Source organism: Microplitis mediator, chromosome 11, assembly GCF_029852145.1.
Source record: "Microplitis mediator isolate UGA2020A chromosome 11, iyMicMedi2.1, whole genome shotgun sequence".
Lineage (NCBI taxonomy): Eukaryota > Metazoa > Arthropoda > Insecta > Hymenoptera > Braconidae > Microplitis > Microplitis mediator.
The window spans coordinates 18,456,450-18,476,427 of NC_079979.1; the positions used below are offsets into that span (position 1 = coordinate 18,456,450).

Genomic DNA, 19,978 nt, shown 5'->3' on the forward strand with positions numbered 1-19,978 from the left:
ACATGGTGCCGACCCATACAAAGTAAAACCAATAAGAGGTCTAAAAGATAAATTATCGTAGTCGACGATAACAGTATTTTCCTCGTAAAGATTGCACATCACTTAACATATATATGTATATATATATATATATAGATATATAAATAGTAAATTCATTCATTTATTTCATTTTATAACTTGTACTTATATCTATATTTAGAATGAAAATATTTCCACACTAATAAGTACAAGTCCAAGTATATATATGTTAATAAATCTAGATACATAACAAGTATAAAAACTGTAAATAACTTAAGATTAAAAATCAAGCAAGAAGATAGGGATTATTCAACCGATCGACTTGCAGTATCTATATTTAGACATTCTAAAAATAAAAATCGGGTAAGAGCAACTTCACGTTTGGCTGGTTAATCGGTGAAGGACCTTTATACGTGTCCTTATCAAGGAATTCGGCTCTTGCTCAGTGTATCGGCCTTTAAGAAACAAGAGCTGGACTGGAGATGGAGCTTCGCAAGAGGAGTAACAAAATTAAACCGAGGGTTGAGACGGGGAACTTGAACCCGGAATAAACGGGATGAACGAGGACAGGAATATGTTTTAAATAATAAAATTAAAGCGAGATAAAGGCTGAGTTCCTGGTCATGGGTGGCGATGGTGGTGGTGATGATAATGCAGAGGCGTGTGTATGGTTGACTGGGTTCCCTATCATACAAATGTGTATCGTCGTGTATGCCGGCATTAGCCAAGCCATTAACAAACTTGACATGCACCCGGGAAAACATGTTTAATGAGCACGTCTTAGTTGTTCAGCATAAACGCTTGTCCGTTCGATCGTTCGTACATTCATTCCTTCATTCGTTCACTGTTCCCCTTGAGTACTTATAAAACCCCGTGAAACCTTTTGCGGACCAACACTAGTCCTTCGAACATCCTGCCGTAACCATCACCGACTTACCACTAAAATAACACTTACAAGGTTCTCTTATCGCTCCTTATCAATACGGTAAGTTATTGGTTGTACTGAGCAACGTTTTTTTTACTTCTATTCAATATCGAGCTTTTAAGCTCCATTGTAATTTTTCTTTTGTTCATTACATCAATTACCCGGGTGTTAAAAAGTTTCTTGTAAATTACCCGGCAGTTTTGATGCTCACGTAATTTGTTGTCATGTAAATCTAGGAGTTTGAGGTTTAATTGTTAGTTAGTAATAATGATGATCATTATTATCAAGGCATGTGTTTTGGTACTGTAGGATCGTACAGAGAATTATCAATTTAAACATCGAGGTTACCGCTTCTATAACTGGGACATTAGTTCGTTCTCCGGCACTTCTTATTCGTCTATATATACTACTTACTTTTTGTTTATTAATTTTCTTCATTAGCTTCGCTCATGTTTTATTATTATTTATTACATATCAACATATTCATATATTATGTAATTATATCAAAACATATCATAGCTTTGATAAAATTTTTTTTACAATAAAACTAACTAAAAATTTTTTTATTTCTTCTTTAATTTTTTTTTTTTTTTCTTCAATAGACTCGAGTTTTATCGCCAAATCTTTTAATTAGCAAAGTAATTAAATATAATTTCCAACATTTTATTTATAGAAATAAATTATCTTCTTCTACTTCTTAGTTTATTTTATTTTTTGCTAGTAAATTTCAAAGAAGATAAAATTAACAGAGTCTTCTTTCATTAAATCTCTTCGTTTTGAGATTTCGTCTGATTTTAAATAAAAAGTTTAGGGGTTTCAAGATTCTTTCAAACTCGTTGCAACATCGGGAGTTACTCTATAGTATAGCAAATAAAAGAATAGAATATATATGTATATATATATATGTATACATATAAATGTATATAAGCAATTGCAACGGTCTTAACTGCACACATTAGCACTTGATAAAACGTACATCGGCATCTCTTCAGTCATTTCATTCGCGTCTCAGTCTCTTCGGTTCTGTCACTCCGAAGTGTTACTCTCGGCTCCGTTAATTTTTTAAAAAATTTAAAAAAAAAAAAAGACAATTTTATAAATTAACAAATAAAATTACCATTGAAAAATAGCAAAGGTGCCGTAAAACAAAAAAATTCAAAATTTCAAAATTAGTGAAAAAAAATAGTGAGGATTTTAAAAAAATATTTCTAAATAATTTATATAAATAAATGTATCCAAGAAAGTGTGAAAGTTTAAAATTACTTAAAAGTTTGACAATTAAAATATCAGGATTACATTTACGAAATATTTCATGATCTTAATTAATAAATTACAATAATTAAATAAATTTTATTTAAATTAAATTAAATTAACTAGTGACTAAACTGTGATATTTTCGTGATATTTATTTTGAAATTTTTAATTTTATTCCAAAAAAAAATACTAAGTAAGTTATTTTTTTTTTTAAATTCGCAACAAATATGTAATTTTTTTACTACTATTTGTCTCGATATATCAATAGATCATTTTATTTGTATCGAGGGCGATCATCATCATATGTAGAATATAATAGTCGAGAGTCGCGTAACTTATCACGCGTCTTCCTCATGTCATATATAAAGTTATAAGTACAAGTACACACTTGCCCACACATTAAATTGTAGACATATATTTCGAGTGCACATGTACTTATTAAATAAAATAAATATATATATTTATATATACATATATTTTGTTTGAAACAAAAAAATAATATTTGAAAATGTAAAATAAACTAATTTCCGGCCTTGCAAAATTTATGAGTTTAAATTAAAGTTTAATTCCTTACTGAGAAATTTGTTAGTCATATTTAATATGTAATGCTTTAGTTATTACATATGTGATATGTGAACATAACACGACAAATAATGATTACTAGAGATATTATATGAGAGTCCATATCATAATATAACGGTGTGACAGTTGTCTATATTAATGTACATGCACTCAACCAGACGACAAATCTTTAACTGGCTATCATACCTTATAAACACTTCTTATTCGTAATTTAAATTATTTCTTTACGGCCTCATCATCTTTTATTAAATATCACACAGGTCAGGGATTTTTTTTTTAATTGTCTTAATTTGTCAAAGTTATTGTTTATTTTTTAACTCATTAATTTATTATATATTTTGTAATCAATTATCTATATTTATGTAATTTTAGTATTTTTTTGTAGTGAGTAAAATATCAAAAACTGAATGAATACAATCGTGCGATAGTAGAAAAAAATTTTAAAAAAACTTAATCAGTAATGACGTCAATACGATTGAAAAAAAAAAAATACTTGTCAACATGTAACAAATAATCATAAAAAGACCAACGAAATATCGAGATAATTCTTTATGATTTTTTATTTTCTTGTTTGTTATTTCATATTTTTTTTTTTTTTATCGTAACCAATACTATGATTAAAAAATATTTTTAGATAATGATGCGGAAATTTAAATCAGTTGTTTTTAAAATTGATTTTTTTTTTTCTATATGATTTATTATGTTTACATTTTTTAAAAAATTAACCAATGAGACTGTGATATACTTTTTTAATATAAGAGGGGAACTATTTAATAAAATTCACTTTATTTTTTATTTCATTATTTTTATAAATTTAATATCTAATACTTGTAATTGTGAGTAACAAATGTCTATTTATTTATAAAAAAATAAAAAAAAAATAGTAAAATATTTTTTTATCCATGTAAGTTAAAAATATTAAATGAATCATTTTTTTTTATTCATTATTACGCTAAGTAAAATTATTTGTTAGATAAAATATGATAGGAAAACATTATTTTTCATTTCAATATTTATCATTATTTGTTTTTCTATTCGCATGTCATACTATGAATATACACATATATATATGAGTGATATTTATACATTGAGTCATCAGGTTTTGCAATTAAACAATTTTCCATTATTTATTTAATTGCCATAGAGCAAAGTAACATATAAAATTTATATATATAGATATATAGATATATAAATAATGTTATTAGATAAAAACTATTATGTCTAATATTATAAAGTTTTAAAGTGGGAGAGTAAAAATTATTTAATGGAATCGTACGTGAGAATTGAAGTCGCAATTTTAACTCATCATATACAATTATTAAATCACCTCTTATCATTTTTTATTATTTCAATTATTCATAAACAAATCAACTAAAAATATTTTTTTATTTATATAAATTAAAATAATTATTTAAAAAATAAAAAATCAGTTGACTGATGCGGTGTGTCCGTACTAAAAAATATTTTATTTATTAATTAATTTTTTTTACACTGACGGAAATCCGCGTCATTAACGCGCATTAAATGCGTTGCGGAAGATTGTTTATTTATATAATTTTTTTGTAGTAAAGTTAACGCGAGGGAAACCCTGATTAAACAACTGAACTCGAGCGAATTAAAAATTTTAATTCTGTTATATTCTGTCGAATTCTGCAAAACGGAATTCAACTGAATTGAAAATTTGAATTTGAATTAAACAGAATAAAACCGATTTAAAAATTTCAAATTCGTTTTAATTCAGTTTAATTCGGATTCAGAACCAGAAATCGGAAAATTATTTTCGAATTAATCAGAATTGAACCGAATAGAAATATTTAAATTCGTTTTAATTTGGACAAATTTTGGTTTTCCTGCCGAATCAGACAGAATTCATTTTTAAGTTAGGTACCGAATTAACAGAATTTATCTGAATTAAATAGAATTAAAAATTTAATTCGATCGAATTCAGTTGTTTAATCAGGGAAATTTTATCCATAAAAAATTCCGCCGGGTGATTTTGTATTTAGTTTCTTTTTTGTTAATCATAAATTTATTGATTCAAACTGTGGTCAGAATCAATTGGGATTTAATTCAAATTCAAATTCGCTCTGCTAATGAAAACTATTGACTCCGTACGCGCTGTGATTTTTTCCAACCCCGGAATTCAAACTGAATAAATTAATTTGAATTTTGAACTCCTGATTTTTGAAAGTTTATTTATTTATTCAAAATAAAATGAATTAAAAATTTTAAATCTTTTCCAAATTTGAATTTTTATTTTTTTGAATTTAAAATTTTTTTGAGCCCTTCCGTTTTAAAAATTAATAGGGGGGTAAAATTATAAAAATTATAAGAATCTATAGATCCCAAATTTAAAAAAAGAAATTTTATTTTAAACGATTATAAAAAAATTGTTTTGTATAAAAATTTTAATCACAAAAATTATTTTTGCCGAATTCGTAATCATTTAAATATTCGACTTCTGTTTAAAATAACAAGCGGACGCAATCTTATGTGTTCTATTACAGACACAAGAAATACATTTATATTAATGATAATAATATATAAAATAATAATTATTGTTTCAGATGTCCACGTATCGGTGTAACGTTAGTGCAATTTTGCTTGTCGTGGCATTACTAGTAATTAATTGTACAAGAGGGCAATCCGATAATTTTCCGTATGGAGAAAAACGTCAAGAGGGCAGTGCAACACATTACTGTGGAAAACGTCTGTCAAATGCCTTGCAATTATTTTGTAACGGTGTTTACAATTCAATGTTCAAAAAAAGTGGACTAGGTGCGTTCATTTTTTATTTAAATAATTATTTCAATCAATTCATCATCAATTTCTAATAAAAAATTGAATCGACAGCTAAGAAAAAATTTTTACATCCACAGAAAAAAAATATTTTCTTGGCATAAAAAATTTTTACTCGCCCCGGGAAATTTTCTTCATTATAAATTAAAAAAAAAATAATCTTAGGGCAAGAAAAAATTTTTTACAGTCAAGAAAATTTTTGACTTGAATTCTTAGTGAAAAATATTTCTCACGCCAAGAAATTATTTTTTTCTGTGTAAAAATAATTGCTTTGATATCCCGCAATAAATTATTACCCTAGTAATTTGATACTCCATTATTAGTATAATTGATTTGAAAAAAAAGTCAATATCACGCGACACTAGTTTAAAAAAAAAAAAGTACAGTTGATTATCGTATTAGATTATCAAATATACACTTATAGTGGACTATCTTTGTAATGACTGTAATAAAATATGCAATTTTAATTGATATCAAAGTAATTTCATGTTTTTTTTTTCTTGTTTTTTATAGAAATGGAAATGGACGATTATCCATATGCATACGATTATCCATTAAGATCACGAGCAAGCGCTAATGCAATGATGGGCCGATTTGGAGGCGCGAGATTTAGACGAGAATCACGTGGTGTACATGACGAGTGTTGTGTTAAGCCTTGTTCTATTCCAGAATTAATGAGCTATTGTGGTAATTAAATTAAAAAATAATAATTGATACGGAAGAAGTTCATCATCTTTCACGTCATTGCTGTCGTCACGTAACATCTATTATATATATATATATATACATATAACTTTTTTTTTATTATTCGAAAAAATATTTGCGAAAAATAGTAATTAAAAATTTTGGTAAAATACTCAGTCCCCGGCGCCATTTAATTTTTTTTTTTTTTTATAAATTTTTTTACCAAAAATTTGAAAATAAATTCTACACTTGAAAAATCGGGAATAAATTCAAAGTTAATTTAAAATCTGAATCAACTCCGTCACTAAAAAACCGCGAATGGAGTAAATTTTTAAAAAGAGTTTTTGTCAGCGAAGTTAATTGTGGATTTGAATTTTTGAATCCTTATCCATTCTAAGGGCGGAATTAAAATTTTCAATAAATTTATGTTTAATTACAAAATTTCAATTCAAAATTTCGAATAAATTATTTACGTATTAATTTTGACTTCCCGGTTTTTTTATGTACAAAATAAAAAAAAAAAATTTTGCTCCATAGGAATTGAATGAAAAAAAACACCCGCTCCGCATTTAATCCACAAATATTTAATAACTATATAAATTAATTAAATATCATATTTATGTTTGTAATAATTAATAAATGGTCGAGCAAAAAAAAACATAAATTTATGAATAAAATATATATAAAACTGCTGGATACTGATATAAAAATGGAAATCGGGTACCTCGCCCTAAGGGTTATAATTTATAAATTTATAATAATTAAATAAATAACATGACGATAAGCGAAAGATCTCAATCAATAATTTAAAAATTGCTCTATTTACGTCCATAGCTAGTCTAATTATTCTGCTCTCTCTTCTTTAATTTAAAACCTCTATATTTTATAACTTACAATTAATTATTCTCTAACTAAATTATGTATAAAAAAAAGTTAAATAATTTTTTTTTGAATTATTAATTTAAAAAAAATAAATAAACCGGCTATAAAACAAAATAAGTATCAATATAATTTATTTAAGCGTAAAATAATAAATAATTATTTATGAATTTAAAAAAAAGTAATAAAATATATAAAGCGTAAATATAAATAGATGTTGCTTTTAAGTATTGGAATAAAATCGATTGAGCATGTACACTGTACAAGAATGTTTGATCGTAGCGTGTGATAACTATTAAAAGAAAATAAAAAAAAATAAATAATAAATAAATAAATAATAACAATAGCGTTACGGCTATACATTTTTTTTAAACACTACTTCGCATATTATACGTGCCATGCAATGTAGACAATGTATGATAAATTATGCTTTAAGATGACACATGTAAAGGAAAAAAAAAATAACAGTTGTCATTATTCATTATCTTATTTCTTGTATTTGTTTTTTTTTTTTTTATTTACAGCTATGGCTTTTCCTTTTTTTTCTACTCTACTGCTTTATATTTAAAATAAAATAGCAAATTTGATTGATTGATTTATTGATTAATTGATAAATAATAATTATATATGTATGTATATACATATATATATATATATATATATATGTATGGTAGTATGACTTGTAGTTCGCGGATAAAATATACCCGAAAAAATATCCGATTACAAATTATCCGATAGACAAAATATCTCCGGACTAAATATTTACACAGTAAAAAAAATTGTGTGTCTGTGTTAAAAACGGTCCGTGTTAAATTTTTTGTGTTGATTATTTTGTGTCAAATCAACACAATTCTCTGTGTTACTTTAAAATTTTTAATCGGTCTAGTATTCAACACTTTAAAAGTGTTACCTAGTACAAAAGTCGATATTATTAACAGTTATTAAGTGTTACTTTAAAATCAACACAGAAAAAGTGTTGAAGCGACAGTTGAATTGTGTTAAAAAAATGTCTTTCTTCTATTCACGCGGGAAGCGACATTAAGCATCAGTTTTGCTTGGTTAGTTATTATTTTTGTGACATTGATTTTATTTATTTTCAATTAGACATGAAAAAATAAACTTGACAAAGTTCATCATTCGTATAGTTTAAAAAAAAAAAAAAAATATTTAAAAAATTGCATCTGTGGCTTTTTTACTTTTCTACGTGCGCACATTTTTATTTTTTATTTTTTTTTCGTAATTGATTTGTTGATAAAAAAATTGAAAAATTGTTAACTGTCTGCTAACTTTAGGATCATGTTTACTATCACAAAATAGTTAAATGTTAAATAATAATTGTTGACACTTTTGATAATCTAAAAATAATTCATGGTACAAAAATAAAATGTAAAAGTTAACATTTTTTTTGTGTCCCGATTAACATTTAAAAAGTGTTGAAGTTACTTCTCATATTACTCGAATTGTGTGTTGAAATTTTAACACAAATTTTGTGTTTAAATTCAACACAAACAGTCTGTGTTGAAAAATAACACAAATATTGTGTGGACCGTTTCTAACATACACTGTGTTGATTTTAACACAATTTTTTTTACTGTGTAAGAGACATTCTATTTTTAATATCAAACACTCAAATTTTATGTGCAAATATATAAAAATTTCTGATAAAAGGGTACCGTACTATTTATATTATAAGATATTTTGTCGAAGATATTTTATCTATCGAGTATTTAGTCCGGGGATATTTTGTCTATCGGATAAAAAGGATCCAAATATTTTATCGCGGAAATTTTGTCTTCGGATAATAAGTGACGGTACCATAAGTATATGTATATATATATAATAAATTATTTATGGAATAAAATGCCTGAGGATTTAAGACTTTTGTTATTAAATTGACGTAATTAAAATAATGGAAATGCTTTTATTTTTAATTGTTATTATTAATTATTATTATTTTTAATTGATCTCGATTGTAAAATTATTTTACGTATGACTTTTTTTTTCTATTAATATTTTTTTAAGATTTATATTAATTAAAAAAAAAGTTATTAATACTCTGATTAAAAACTTCGGTAGATTCTGTGGGAATTAATAATTTTTTGTCGATCATTTTTCCTATTTAATTTTTCAACCGATTCAATCGGAGTTTTTAATCAGGGATAAATTAAATATCAATAGAAAAATCAGGCATATTTTTTATGCTTAGTATATTATTATTTAAGTTAATTATTTTTAATTTTATTGTAAAATAATTATAAGAAAAAATGGATAATTTAAAATAAAATTATAGCATGAGAAGACATAATAATTATATATAATACAGAAAAAAAAAAATATATATATATATATATATATTTATATCAATATATGTTACTTCATATATCATAGGTAATGTGATTTGTATGAAATGTACTTTAATTTAGTGATTAATTAAAAAAACTTGCACAATTGAAAAGAAAGTTATTATTTTTAATTTTAATATTTTACTACTGTGTGATTGTTAAATTATTAATTAGACCTGACGAGGGTTGTATTGATTTTTTTTATATTTGTTCATTTCCCCGCCTAGTTTAATTGCAACAATTACCCACGCATGGTGGTGCTATTTACCGTTTATAAAAAATTTATCACTGACTGACGATGGTTTTTTTAGGTAAATTAAATAATCAAGTGTACGTGGGTTTTTGATGGTGGGGATAAAAAAATTTATGGCTAAACATTGTCGACCTTTTTTACGTAAACTTAATCTTTATTTAATTATTCAAGGGAACTCTTGGATCGCAGCGCGCGAAAAGTCCGCGGTTCAAAATAATTTTTTTTGCCGGCACATGGTATCAAAAAAAATAATCGGACTCCCTTTGGACATTTTTTGTGTAGTGAAATAAATTTGAATTAGTATTTAAATGCAACCTCGGAGTCTTTAATCTGCTACAAAAAATACTGTACAGAAAGTATTGTAACTCGTGACAGTATTATTTGAAATAAATTTAAAATAATAAATTTATAGAAATACATGAGTGAGATTCTGACCTCGTCTACTGAGAATGCAAAAAAAAATTTTTATTTTTTAACACTGGTCTGAAAATTAAGTGTGAAAAAATTAACCACAGGTTTTATTTAACGTAAAACGCGTAATAATTGATAATAAATTAAAAATAAAATTTTAAATAAAACTCGAGTTAGTCTGATAAGAAGTATGATGTCAAAAGAAATTCAAAAATCGCTTGATAATTTAATTCTTTACAACAGTTTAAAAAGATTAACCCTACTATTATTCTAATGACTTTCACCCGGACTGGGGTCAATTACACATCTATAAAATTTATACTTCCATTAATATTCCTGACTATCTTCGCATGACATCTTAACATCTACAATAAAAATATATAAGATAAACTTTTTTTTTAATTTAAGCCGGGTTATTTTTAATAATCAATATTCTACCAGCTCATAATTTTGATTTCTCAATTTATTTCCAATTATAGCTCAATAAAAAGGAAAAATAATAATTATAAAAACGTTGAACTCTCCTTAATAAAAATAAAAACGACACGTAACAAATTGTCAATAACAAGCGTATTTGAGTGTTGTTTCATAAAACATTAAGCACTGAAAAAAAAGAGGTCAATTCAAATTCATAATTTTACTCATCAACGTCACAAATGTAACTGACGTTAAACAAAAATAATTTTAATATAATATCCAAAATTTAATACCGATACCCAGTGATTCATTTAATATTACATCTGTACTATTATAATAATAATAATAATAATAATAATAATAATAATAATAATAATAATAATAATAATAATAATAATAATAATAATAATAAGTGAACGCACTGTTTATTTAGACACCCACCCATCAAAACCTATTATCAGTTAGGGTGCGATAACAATCGACCTAAATGTTTTTTCAAGTAATACCAATAGTGCGTGGGTAGTTTTTCTGGTCAATTGTACAATTTAGTTTATCATAAACCTTCGTGTCAATCGTTTATATTAATATATACAATAAAAAAATATTTTTTCAATATTAAATTTTCATTGAATCTATTTTATTATAAATAAATTAGTTTTAAAAAAAAAGCGGGAAAATTTAAATTTTAATAATTGTTAATAAAATTGATAATTTATAAATCATAAAGTATTATCGAAATTAAAAAAATAAATTTAAAAAATAATAAAAAAAGCGGGAAAATTTAAATTTCAATAATTGTTAATAAAATTAATCATTTATAAATCATAAAGTGTTATCGAAATTTAAAAAATAATAAAAAAAGCGGGAAAATTTTAATTTAAATAATTGTTAATACAATTGATAAATTATAGATTAGAGAGTATGATCTAAATATAAAAAACAAATAACAATTTAAAAAAAAATTAAATAATAAAAAAGCGCGAAAATTTAAATTTAAATAATTGTTAATACAATTTATAAATTATAGATTAGAGAGTATAATCTAAATATAAAAAACAAATAACAGTTTTAAAAAAAATTAAATAATAAAAAAGCGCGAAAATTTAAATTTAAATAATTGTTAATAAAATTGATAAATTATAAATCATAAAGTATTATCGAAATTAAAAAAATAAATTTAAAAAATAATAAAAAAAACGGGAAAATTAAAATTTAAATAATTGTAATAAAATACATATTATCAAATAGCTGAAACTTAACACTCAATATTTGATATCAATATAAAAATATTCATTGCCATTGTCATTGTCTTTATTGCTTTAACTTGTCGTCGCGTGACCGGCAATAGGCCTGACGTATGATCGGTATCTCCAGGACATCTTTACAGTGTCAGGCAATGTAACACATACGTAATATAGCATACGTGGCTTTAATTCTTCGGTATTAATACTGTTACTGGTACTGGAACTAGTACTAGTACAAGTACAAGTACTGATATCTTTGTGTACATTTTCAATGATAGTGGTCTACCCGACAGGGTACTGGGTAACATTGGCCCCTCCATCAGTTAAAATAAAATAGTCCTTTATATGTATAAATAAACTAGAGCTAGAGCAAGTACTGGGGATGTATGACATGCCCATGAAAATATGACAGTATCGACTTAACTTCCGTCCTGGTATGACTGTCATTAAAATTACTATCAGTTTTATGCATAAATTAATTTTTTTAGTGTCAAATTAATTTATAGAAATGTAAGCTGTTATTTTTTTCGGTCTTTTTTTATTTTTTTTTTTTTAGTGAACTCAAAAGTTTGGTGATAAAAATGACTAAAGTGTTTTCAAAATGAGGGGCATTGAATTAATGCTTATTGGAATTTATGCACTGACTAGTAATAATACTATTGATTATACACTTCCTGGACGTTATGATTGTACGTTAATTAATTTAAAATAATTAATTATAAGTGAAAAAAAAATTTTATTTTAAAATAAAAGTTTTTTTAAAAATTTACTTAGAATTTAAAAAATTTTAAATGTTGTAATCATTAACAATAAATTTAATAATAATTACAAAAATTTATTAATTTTAGGGGAAGTAAATTTAGAAACTGAATTAGCAAGAAGTTTTTTATTAAGCGTTCAGACAGAACGAGAACATAATGCAATACCTAAAGAAATAAAAGTCACTAGTTGGGATGTGAGTTAATTAAATTTATTATTAAAATTTGTCAAGTTAATTATAATTAATTAAAATATTATTTATTATAAATTAAAGGAATCGCTGTACTCTTCAATAAGTGAAGAAAATGGAGAATACAAAGGCGGGGGTTACGCATTCAAAGTATTCGATATAATAGCAGCTAAATTAAATTTTAAATACAAAATTGTCCTGCCTGAAAAACCGATACTCGGTAACAATGTCACAGGAGTGATTGGAATGTTGAATCAATCGGTATTTATTTATTATTAAAGAAAAAATTTATGTAACTTTGAATTATCGGAAAGTTTTCGAATTATTTGTAACTTTTTTTCAAATTACTCGATTCGAAAATAAAATTCTGATCAGCTTTCAAATATTCAATTTTTATTTGATAGAGAATTTTTTTCAAAGTAAACAATAATGGAATTTTTCGTAGATTTGTGTCAGAGCTCTGTTTACTTTTTATGAATATTTGAATTATTTGAAAAAAATTATAATTTCAAGCCACTAAAAAAAATTTTTTTGAATTATTCGTAAATTTTCTAATAATTTGAAACTTTCCGAATTATTTTTAACTTTTCAAATTTTTTGATTCGAATCGATAAAATTCTGATCAGCTTTCAAATATTCAATTTTTATTCGATAGATAACTTTTTTTAAAGTAACCAATAATGGAATTTTTCGTAGATTTGTGTCTGAGTTCTGTTTACTTTTTATGAATATTTGAATTATTGGAAAAAATTCCAATTTCGCGCCGCTAAAAAAAAATTTTTTTGAATTATTCGTAAATTTTCTAATAATTTTAAACTTTCCAAATTTTTCAATTTTCGAATTATTTGAAAGTTTTCGAATTATTTTTAACTTTTCAAATTTTTTTATTCGAGTCGATAAAATTATGATCAGCTTTCAAATATTCCATTTTTATTTAATAGAGAACTTTTTTTAAAGTAACCAATAATGGAATTTTTCGTAGATTCATCTCTGAGTTCTGTTTACTTTTTATAAATATTTGAATTATTGGAAAAAAATTAAAATTTCGCGCCGCTAAAAAAATTTTTTTTTTTAATTATTCGTAAATTTTCTAAAAATTTGAAACTTTCCAAATTTTTTATTCGAGTCAATAAAATTCTGATCAGCTTTCAAATATTCAATTTTTATTTGATAGATAACTTTTTTTAAATTAACCAACAATGAAATTTTTCGTAAATTCCGAGCTGTATTTACCTCTGGCAAAATTTGAATTATTATAAAAAATATGACAATTTTATGTCACTAAAAAAAAAGTTTCAGAATTACTCGTAAATTTTCTAATAATTCGGAAAATTTCAAATTATTATAAAATTTACGAATAATTCGATTCGATTTGATATGAATAATTTGAAAATTCAAACTTTTCGCACATTAGGGTATAATATTTATATTTATATTTATATTTATATTTTTCTTTAGAAAGCAGATGTGGCAGTTGCATTCATACCAATAATACCAGAATATTTAAGATTCGTTAAATTCAGCCCAATATTAGATTATTTAGAAATCGCTATAGTATTAGAGCGACCATTACAATCAGCTATTGGTTCTGGATTACTTGCTCCATTCAGCAGAACCGTGTGGATTTGTATATTTGTGTCGTTAGCTCTTGTGGGACCAATTATCTATATTGTTACTTCGTACCGCGCATATTTATGGGGGCGTACTAAGAAAGATAAATACTCATTTATCGATTGTGTTTGGTTTGCTTATGGTGCAATATTAAAACAGGGATCAGCACTCACTCCTGAAGCTGGTACGTAATAATATAGTAATTATCTATAAAGTAAAGGACCCAGTAACCGACCACTGCATGTATTTTTAATAGAAATAGGGCAGAGGTGCCTTCTTTGGCCAGATTGGACACTTGAAAATTTGAATACTATAATTTTTATACTTTTTTATTAATTGAAATGAAGAATTAAATATATATTTAAAAATACATACTGTAAAAAAATTGCGGATTAAATCCGGAGTGAATGCGGATCAGACGACTGTGTATTTATTTGATTCCCTCAGAATGAAATTCATTCCGAAGGGGAGTTTATTTTTTATACTAAAACTCCGAGTCGGAGTGAAATTTACTCCGATGGGAAGTTTATTTAAATATTAAAACCGGATCGGAATGAATGCGGATTTAAATAAAATTCAGACTCGGAAATTACTCCACTGGAAAAACAAACTCCCCCTTTACTCCGTATGCGGAGTAACTTTTTTTCAAACTCCGAATAAATTTGGATTTAAATATAATCGGTAATTACTCCGAATTCACTCACGACTTTTTACAATGTAAGGTGATTGGGTACTGGTTCCTGATCGATTACTAGGTCTTTTGTTTCATTTATAAAACCGTTTTGTTTTAGCCTCGATAATTTAATAATTACAAAATTTTTTTGACACTAAAAACTCGGGGGTAAATACGGATTTTATTTAAATCCGAAATCACTCAGTCACTCGGAGTTTCGGAGTTTAAAATAAAATCACTCCGGATTTTAAATCCGATCGGGAGTTCTAATTATAAAATAATCTACCCTTTGGAGTAAATTTCACTATAAGGAAATTAAATGAATAACAAATAATCAGCTCCGCATTTACTCTGGATTTAATCCGTAAATTTTTTGCAGTGCATGATACTTTCACCATTTGATGCAACCGCGGGGATTTTAGGCTACTTAGTGTACACTAATACACTATTTCAATTATACAAGTTTATTTTTTTTTTAAATTTATGATCATGAATTATTTTTACGCGCCAATAAAAAAAAATAACGAATTTATTTTCCAATGGAGTTTATAGCGAAACTATAGACTTTGGAAAAAAATGTTTCAAACAAAAATTGTAGGAAATTTAATTTGCTACAAGAAAGTTCTTGATACTTTCAAACGTATCTCTGATAGTTTAAAAGTTACAGAGGAAATAAGTAAGAGATCAATTATTTCAATAATGATATAATGATAATTAATTTTCTTTACTGTAAGTTGCCATTACTTCGAAATAATTAGAAGTACGTGAAAATGTAATGAGACCTTTTTTGTAGAGAATTCTATGAGCTACTAAACTTTCTCTATACATTTTTTTGATATCTGTATTAGTTTTGCCGAAATTTCGATTTTTTCACAAGAACTTTTAAATGTCACCATTTTGAAAAATAATTTTTTTGTTGTCAGCAAAAAATATTTAATAAAATTAATGTTGTATATTTTTAGATTCAAATCGACTTATGTTCGCTAGCTGGTGGATATTTATCACAATAATTACGTCGTTTTATACTGCTAACTTGACAGCATTTTTGACATTATCCGAGTTTACGCTGGCATTCACTTCCGTTAAAGATGTTGTTAACCAGCATAAAACTTGGTCGGCTCAACAACATTACATCGTTGACATCACAATAAATAGAGTAAGTTTACTATTATATGAGCCGTAAAAAACTTATAATAAATACGGAGTTAATTTTAAATCAAAATTAATTCCGTCACTCAGACTTCCAAAGTTCAAAAAAAAATCCCGACGCGTACCGAGTAAATAGAAAATTTTTATCATCAGTGATTTTAAATTTTTTATTTCAATCCACATCCACTCTGATCACGAATGTAGACTTTTTTTTTTATTGACGGCTAAATTTTTTTTTTAAACGGAGCGAAGTCTGATATTTAATTAAATTATTAATAATTTTTTTTTAGAACGATCCCGAAGAACTGACACCACTTCGTACCTCATACAAAGAACATCGTGGTATATTTTATCATATTTCAAAGAAAGATAATAAAACTGAAAAGGTAGCAAGTTATCTTACAAATAGACGTTTATTTATCGACGAAATCCAATTTGTTGAAAATTTTATTAAAAACGATTATTTAAATCGCACAAGACAAAATTTGGTGGAGAAAAAAAAATGTTTTTACATAAAAATGCCGAATCCGGTATTTCAACAGAATCGTGGATTCGCGTATCCAAGTAATTCAACAATCAGCAAAGTTATAAATCGAGAGTAAGTCCATTTGTCAATTCCCGTATGAAAAAACAATATATGGTTAAAATATATAAAGTCATATATGTTTGCAACAAAAAAATATATGATATATTATATTGTATATTATAAAAAATCATATAGAGATTTTCGCCGATTTAATATAAAATTATATACAGTAGAAAATGTATGTATTCCATATATGTAACTTATATGTTTTTTATATTAAGCTATATATACATTTACATTTACCTTATAATATACTGTGCTGATATATTTCCTTTTATATTCAAAAAATATAAAATTTTTATATGAAATGAAATATATGGTAGCATATAATTTATATTATATATGGCACCATATATTTTCTTTGTTATATTTATTTTATTCGGTGTATGTATATTAGGGTGGGTTGAAAAAAAACTTTTTTTTTGTTTTTCTTAGCATGGGGGTAGAATTTGTACCTTACAATAAAAAAAATTTTTCAAGAAAAAAAAAAATTTTTTATTCAACATTTTGAGGTGGGTCACTCGTTTTTTAAATAAATAATTGATTAAACGGGGTAGTTCCATCAAAAAAAATTTTTTTTTGTCCAAAATCGTGGAAAACATCTAATAATTGTCGAATGTGATTTTTTTTTACTTCACTTTCACTATAATTCAAAAGAATATGCTTTTCATTTTTGGATTTTTTACTTAAATTACAAAAATAATAGGAAAAAATTTTTTTCAACTTCGGACTTTCAATTAGCTTTCAAGGGGACACCCTACAGATTCTAGAACACCGTGTAATTTTTTTCGTTGGGACTACCCCGTTTGATCAATTATTTATTTTATAAACGAGTGGGCCACCTCAAAATGTTGAGTAAAAACATTTTTTTTTTTCTTAAAAATTTTTTTTTTTTATAAGGTACAAATTCTACCCCCATGCCAAGAAAAACAAAAAAAAAGTTTTTTTTCAACCCACCCTAATGTATATGTATATGGGTATATATATATTCGCATCAAATTAACAAATTTTGAAAATTTTAACTGCAATTTAAAGAATATATTAAAATTTATATCTAATTTAATTGGAGTTGGTCATAAATATATGTTTTTATATATGATCAGAATATATTTGTCGAATATGATAGAAATATATATTTTTCCGTATGGTAAAAATATAGTTTTCATATACGACAAGAATATATATTTTCATATATGATAAAAATATATTTTTTGTATATGATTGACATATATATTTTATATATGCTAAACATATACGGACTCGTTTTTTAATATAAAAAAAATATAGTTAAATTGGCCACATATATTTATTTATATTTATCATATATTATATATTTTTACCATGTATGTTATTTTCATACGGGTTATCCGATTAAACATTCAATTAATTTATTTAATTATAAAACTAAAATATGTTTATATTTGTTATATATATATAGATTACTTCATCTATCGGAATCAGGAATAATACAACACATAGAGTCAGTAAATAGGCCGATGGTTACGTACTGTCCCCTCATGTTGGGTTCAACGGAACGTAAATTAGATAATAATGATTTAGAATTAACGTACCAAGTAATAGCAACTGGATTTTTGTTTTCGTTAATTTCATTTCTTGTTGAAGTAAGTCAACATTACTTCAGGTGTCGCGTGTGTTTGTGTTGTGCTGACTCTTGTACCTGTTGCAAAACGCGGATGAAGGAACCAGTGAGTCCGTCAAAGCGTCCGCAGTTACCGTTGCCCCCACCTACCACCATAACAACGGTGCCAAGTAAGACAGAATTTTCGTCATTTACTAAGCCCCCAGTCATTCCGATTTATGATACCATTGATAACTTCAAAAATTCTAAAATTCATTACGTCAATGGACGTGATTACTTCGTCGTACATGAAACGACGGGGGAAAGGCGACTAGTTCCAGTACGCAGTCCGTCGGCGTTATTGTTTCAGTATAATCACTAATTTATTACATCGACGCTGGAATGATTTAATTTAAAAAACGGCAGGGGTTCTATTTAATTGACTAATTTAAATCAGAGACCATTAATGATTAATTTTTTTTATTTTAATATTTTACTACTGTGTAATTGTTGAATTATGAATTAGACCTGACGAGGGTTGTATTGATTTTTTTTATATTTGTTCATTTCCCCGCCTAGTTTAATTGCAACAATTACCCACGCATGGTGGTGCTATTTACCGTTTATAAAAAATTTATCACTGACTGACGATGGTTTTTTTAGGTAAATTAAATAATCAAGTGTCCGTGGGTTTTTGTTGGTGGGGATAAAAAAATTTATGGCTAAACATTGTCGACCTTTTTTACATAAACTTAATCTTTATTTAATTATTCAAGGGAACTCTTGGATCGCAGCGCGCGAAAAGTCCGCGGTTTAAAATAATTTTTTTTGCCGGCACATGGTATCAAAAAAAATAATCGGACTCCCTTTGGACATTTTTTGTGTAGTGAAATAAATTTGAATTAGTATTTAAATGCTACCTCGGAGTCTTTAATCTGCTACAAAAAATACTGTACAGAAAGTATTGTAACTCGTGACAGTATTATTTAAAATAAATTTAAAATAATAAATTTATAGAAATACATGAGTGAGATTCTGGCCTCGTCTACTGAGAATGCAAAAAAAATTTATTATTTTTTAACACTAGTCTGAAAATTAAGTGTGAAAAAATTAACCACAGGTTTTATTTAACGTGTCCATAAAACAAAAACCACTAAAATTTTTTCAGTATTTGTTTTATTTATTCAAATAATTATAAGTATAAATATCATCTTAAAAATTAAATAATATATTAATTGATTAGTTAATAATTAATATTTATAATTAATGATTGTTAAAATGTAACTTAATTTACTTAATATGTATAATTATTTTTTTTTATTTATATGAACAAATTCGATCTCGACTTTTTTGCGATTAAAATTATTATAACTCATAATAATAATAGTGATAATGATAATTATGATTATTGAATTGTATATATTTACACTTTGATATTGCATAATAAACATAATTTTAAGTGTGAGCGTGTAATCAAAATAAAACAATAAATACAAATGTATCGAGTGATTTTTTTTACGTAACACAAATTCATAAATTATTATCAAATATATTGACAGTGACAACAAGACAACAAATAACAATTAAATTATTTGAACACATGATTATATACGTATTATCATC

General features: G+C 25.5%; 2 protein-coding genes across 2 annotated transcripts; both read left to right on the forward strand.

Moving 5' to 3' along the window:
• Positions 1 to 822: 822 nt before the first annotated feature.
• Positions 823 to 9,477, forward strand: LOC130677494 (LIRP-like). The gene is made up of 3 exons (XM_057484263.1): positions 823 to 1,003; positions 5,347 to 5,557; positions 6,092 to 9,477. Exons 2-3 carry the CDS (start codon positions 5,347 to 5,349, stop codon positions 6,271 to 6,273), a joined length of 393 nt encoding a protein of 130 aa, XP_057340246.1. The 5' UTR covers positions 823 to 1,003; the 3' UTR covers positions 6,274 to 9,477.
• A 2,406-nt stretch (positions 9,478 to 11,883) lies between these two features.
• On the forward strand, positions 11,884 to 19,925 carry LOC130677420 (glutamate receptor 4). The gene is made up of 8 exons (XM_057484179.1): positions 11,884 to 12,242; positions 12,365 to 12,497; positions 12,657 to 12,763; positions 12,842 to 13,018; positions 14,216 to 14,552; positions 16,004 to 16,197; positions 16,481 to 16,788; positions 18,215 to 19,925. The coding sequence occupies exons 2-8, from the start codon at positions 12,410 to 12,412 to the stop codon at positions 18,735 to 18,737; spliced, it is 1,734 nt and encodes a 577-aa protein (XP_057340162.1). The 5' UTR covers positions 11,884 to 12,242; positions 12,365 to 12,409; the 3' UTR covers positions 18,738 to 19,925.
• The last annotated feature ends 53 nt before the right edge of the window (positions 19,926 to 19,978 follow it).

Bases quoted from the DNA above. Each gene is read 5' to 3' on its own strand.
- LOC130677420 (XM_057484179.1), top strand. From the start codon at position 12,410: ATGAGGGGCATTGAATTAATGCTTATTGGAATTTATGCACTGACTAGT. The intron at 12,498-12,656 runs GTACGTTAATTA...TATTAATTTTAG, and splicing joins ACTTCCTGGACGTTATGATT to GGGAAGTAAATTTAGAAACT. The intron at 16,198-16,480 runs GTAAGTTTACTA...ATTTTTTTTTAG, and splicing joins TTGACATCACAATAAATAGA to AACGATCCCGAAGAACTGAC.
- LOC130677494 (XM_057484263.1), top strand. From the start codon at position 5,347: ATGTCCACGTATCGGTGTAACGTTAGTGCAATTTTGCTTGTCGTGGCA. The intron at 5,558-6,091 runs GTGCGTTCATTT...TGTTTTTTATAG, and splicing joins GTTCAAAAAAAGTGGACTAG to AAATGGAAATGGACGATTAT.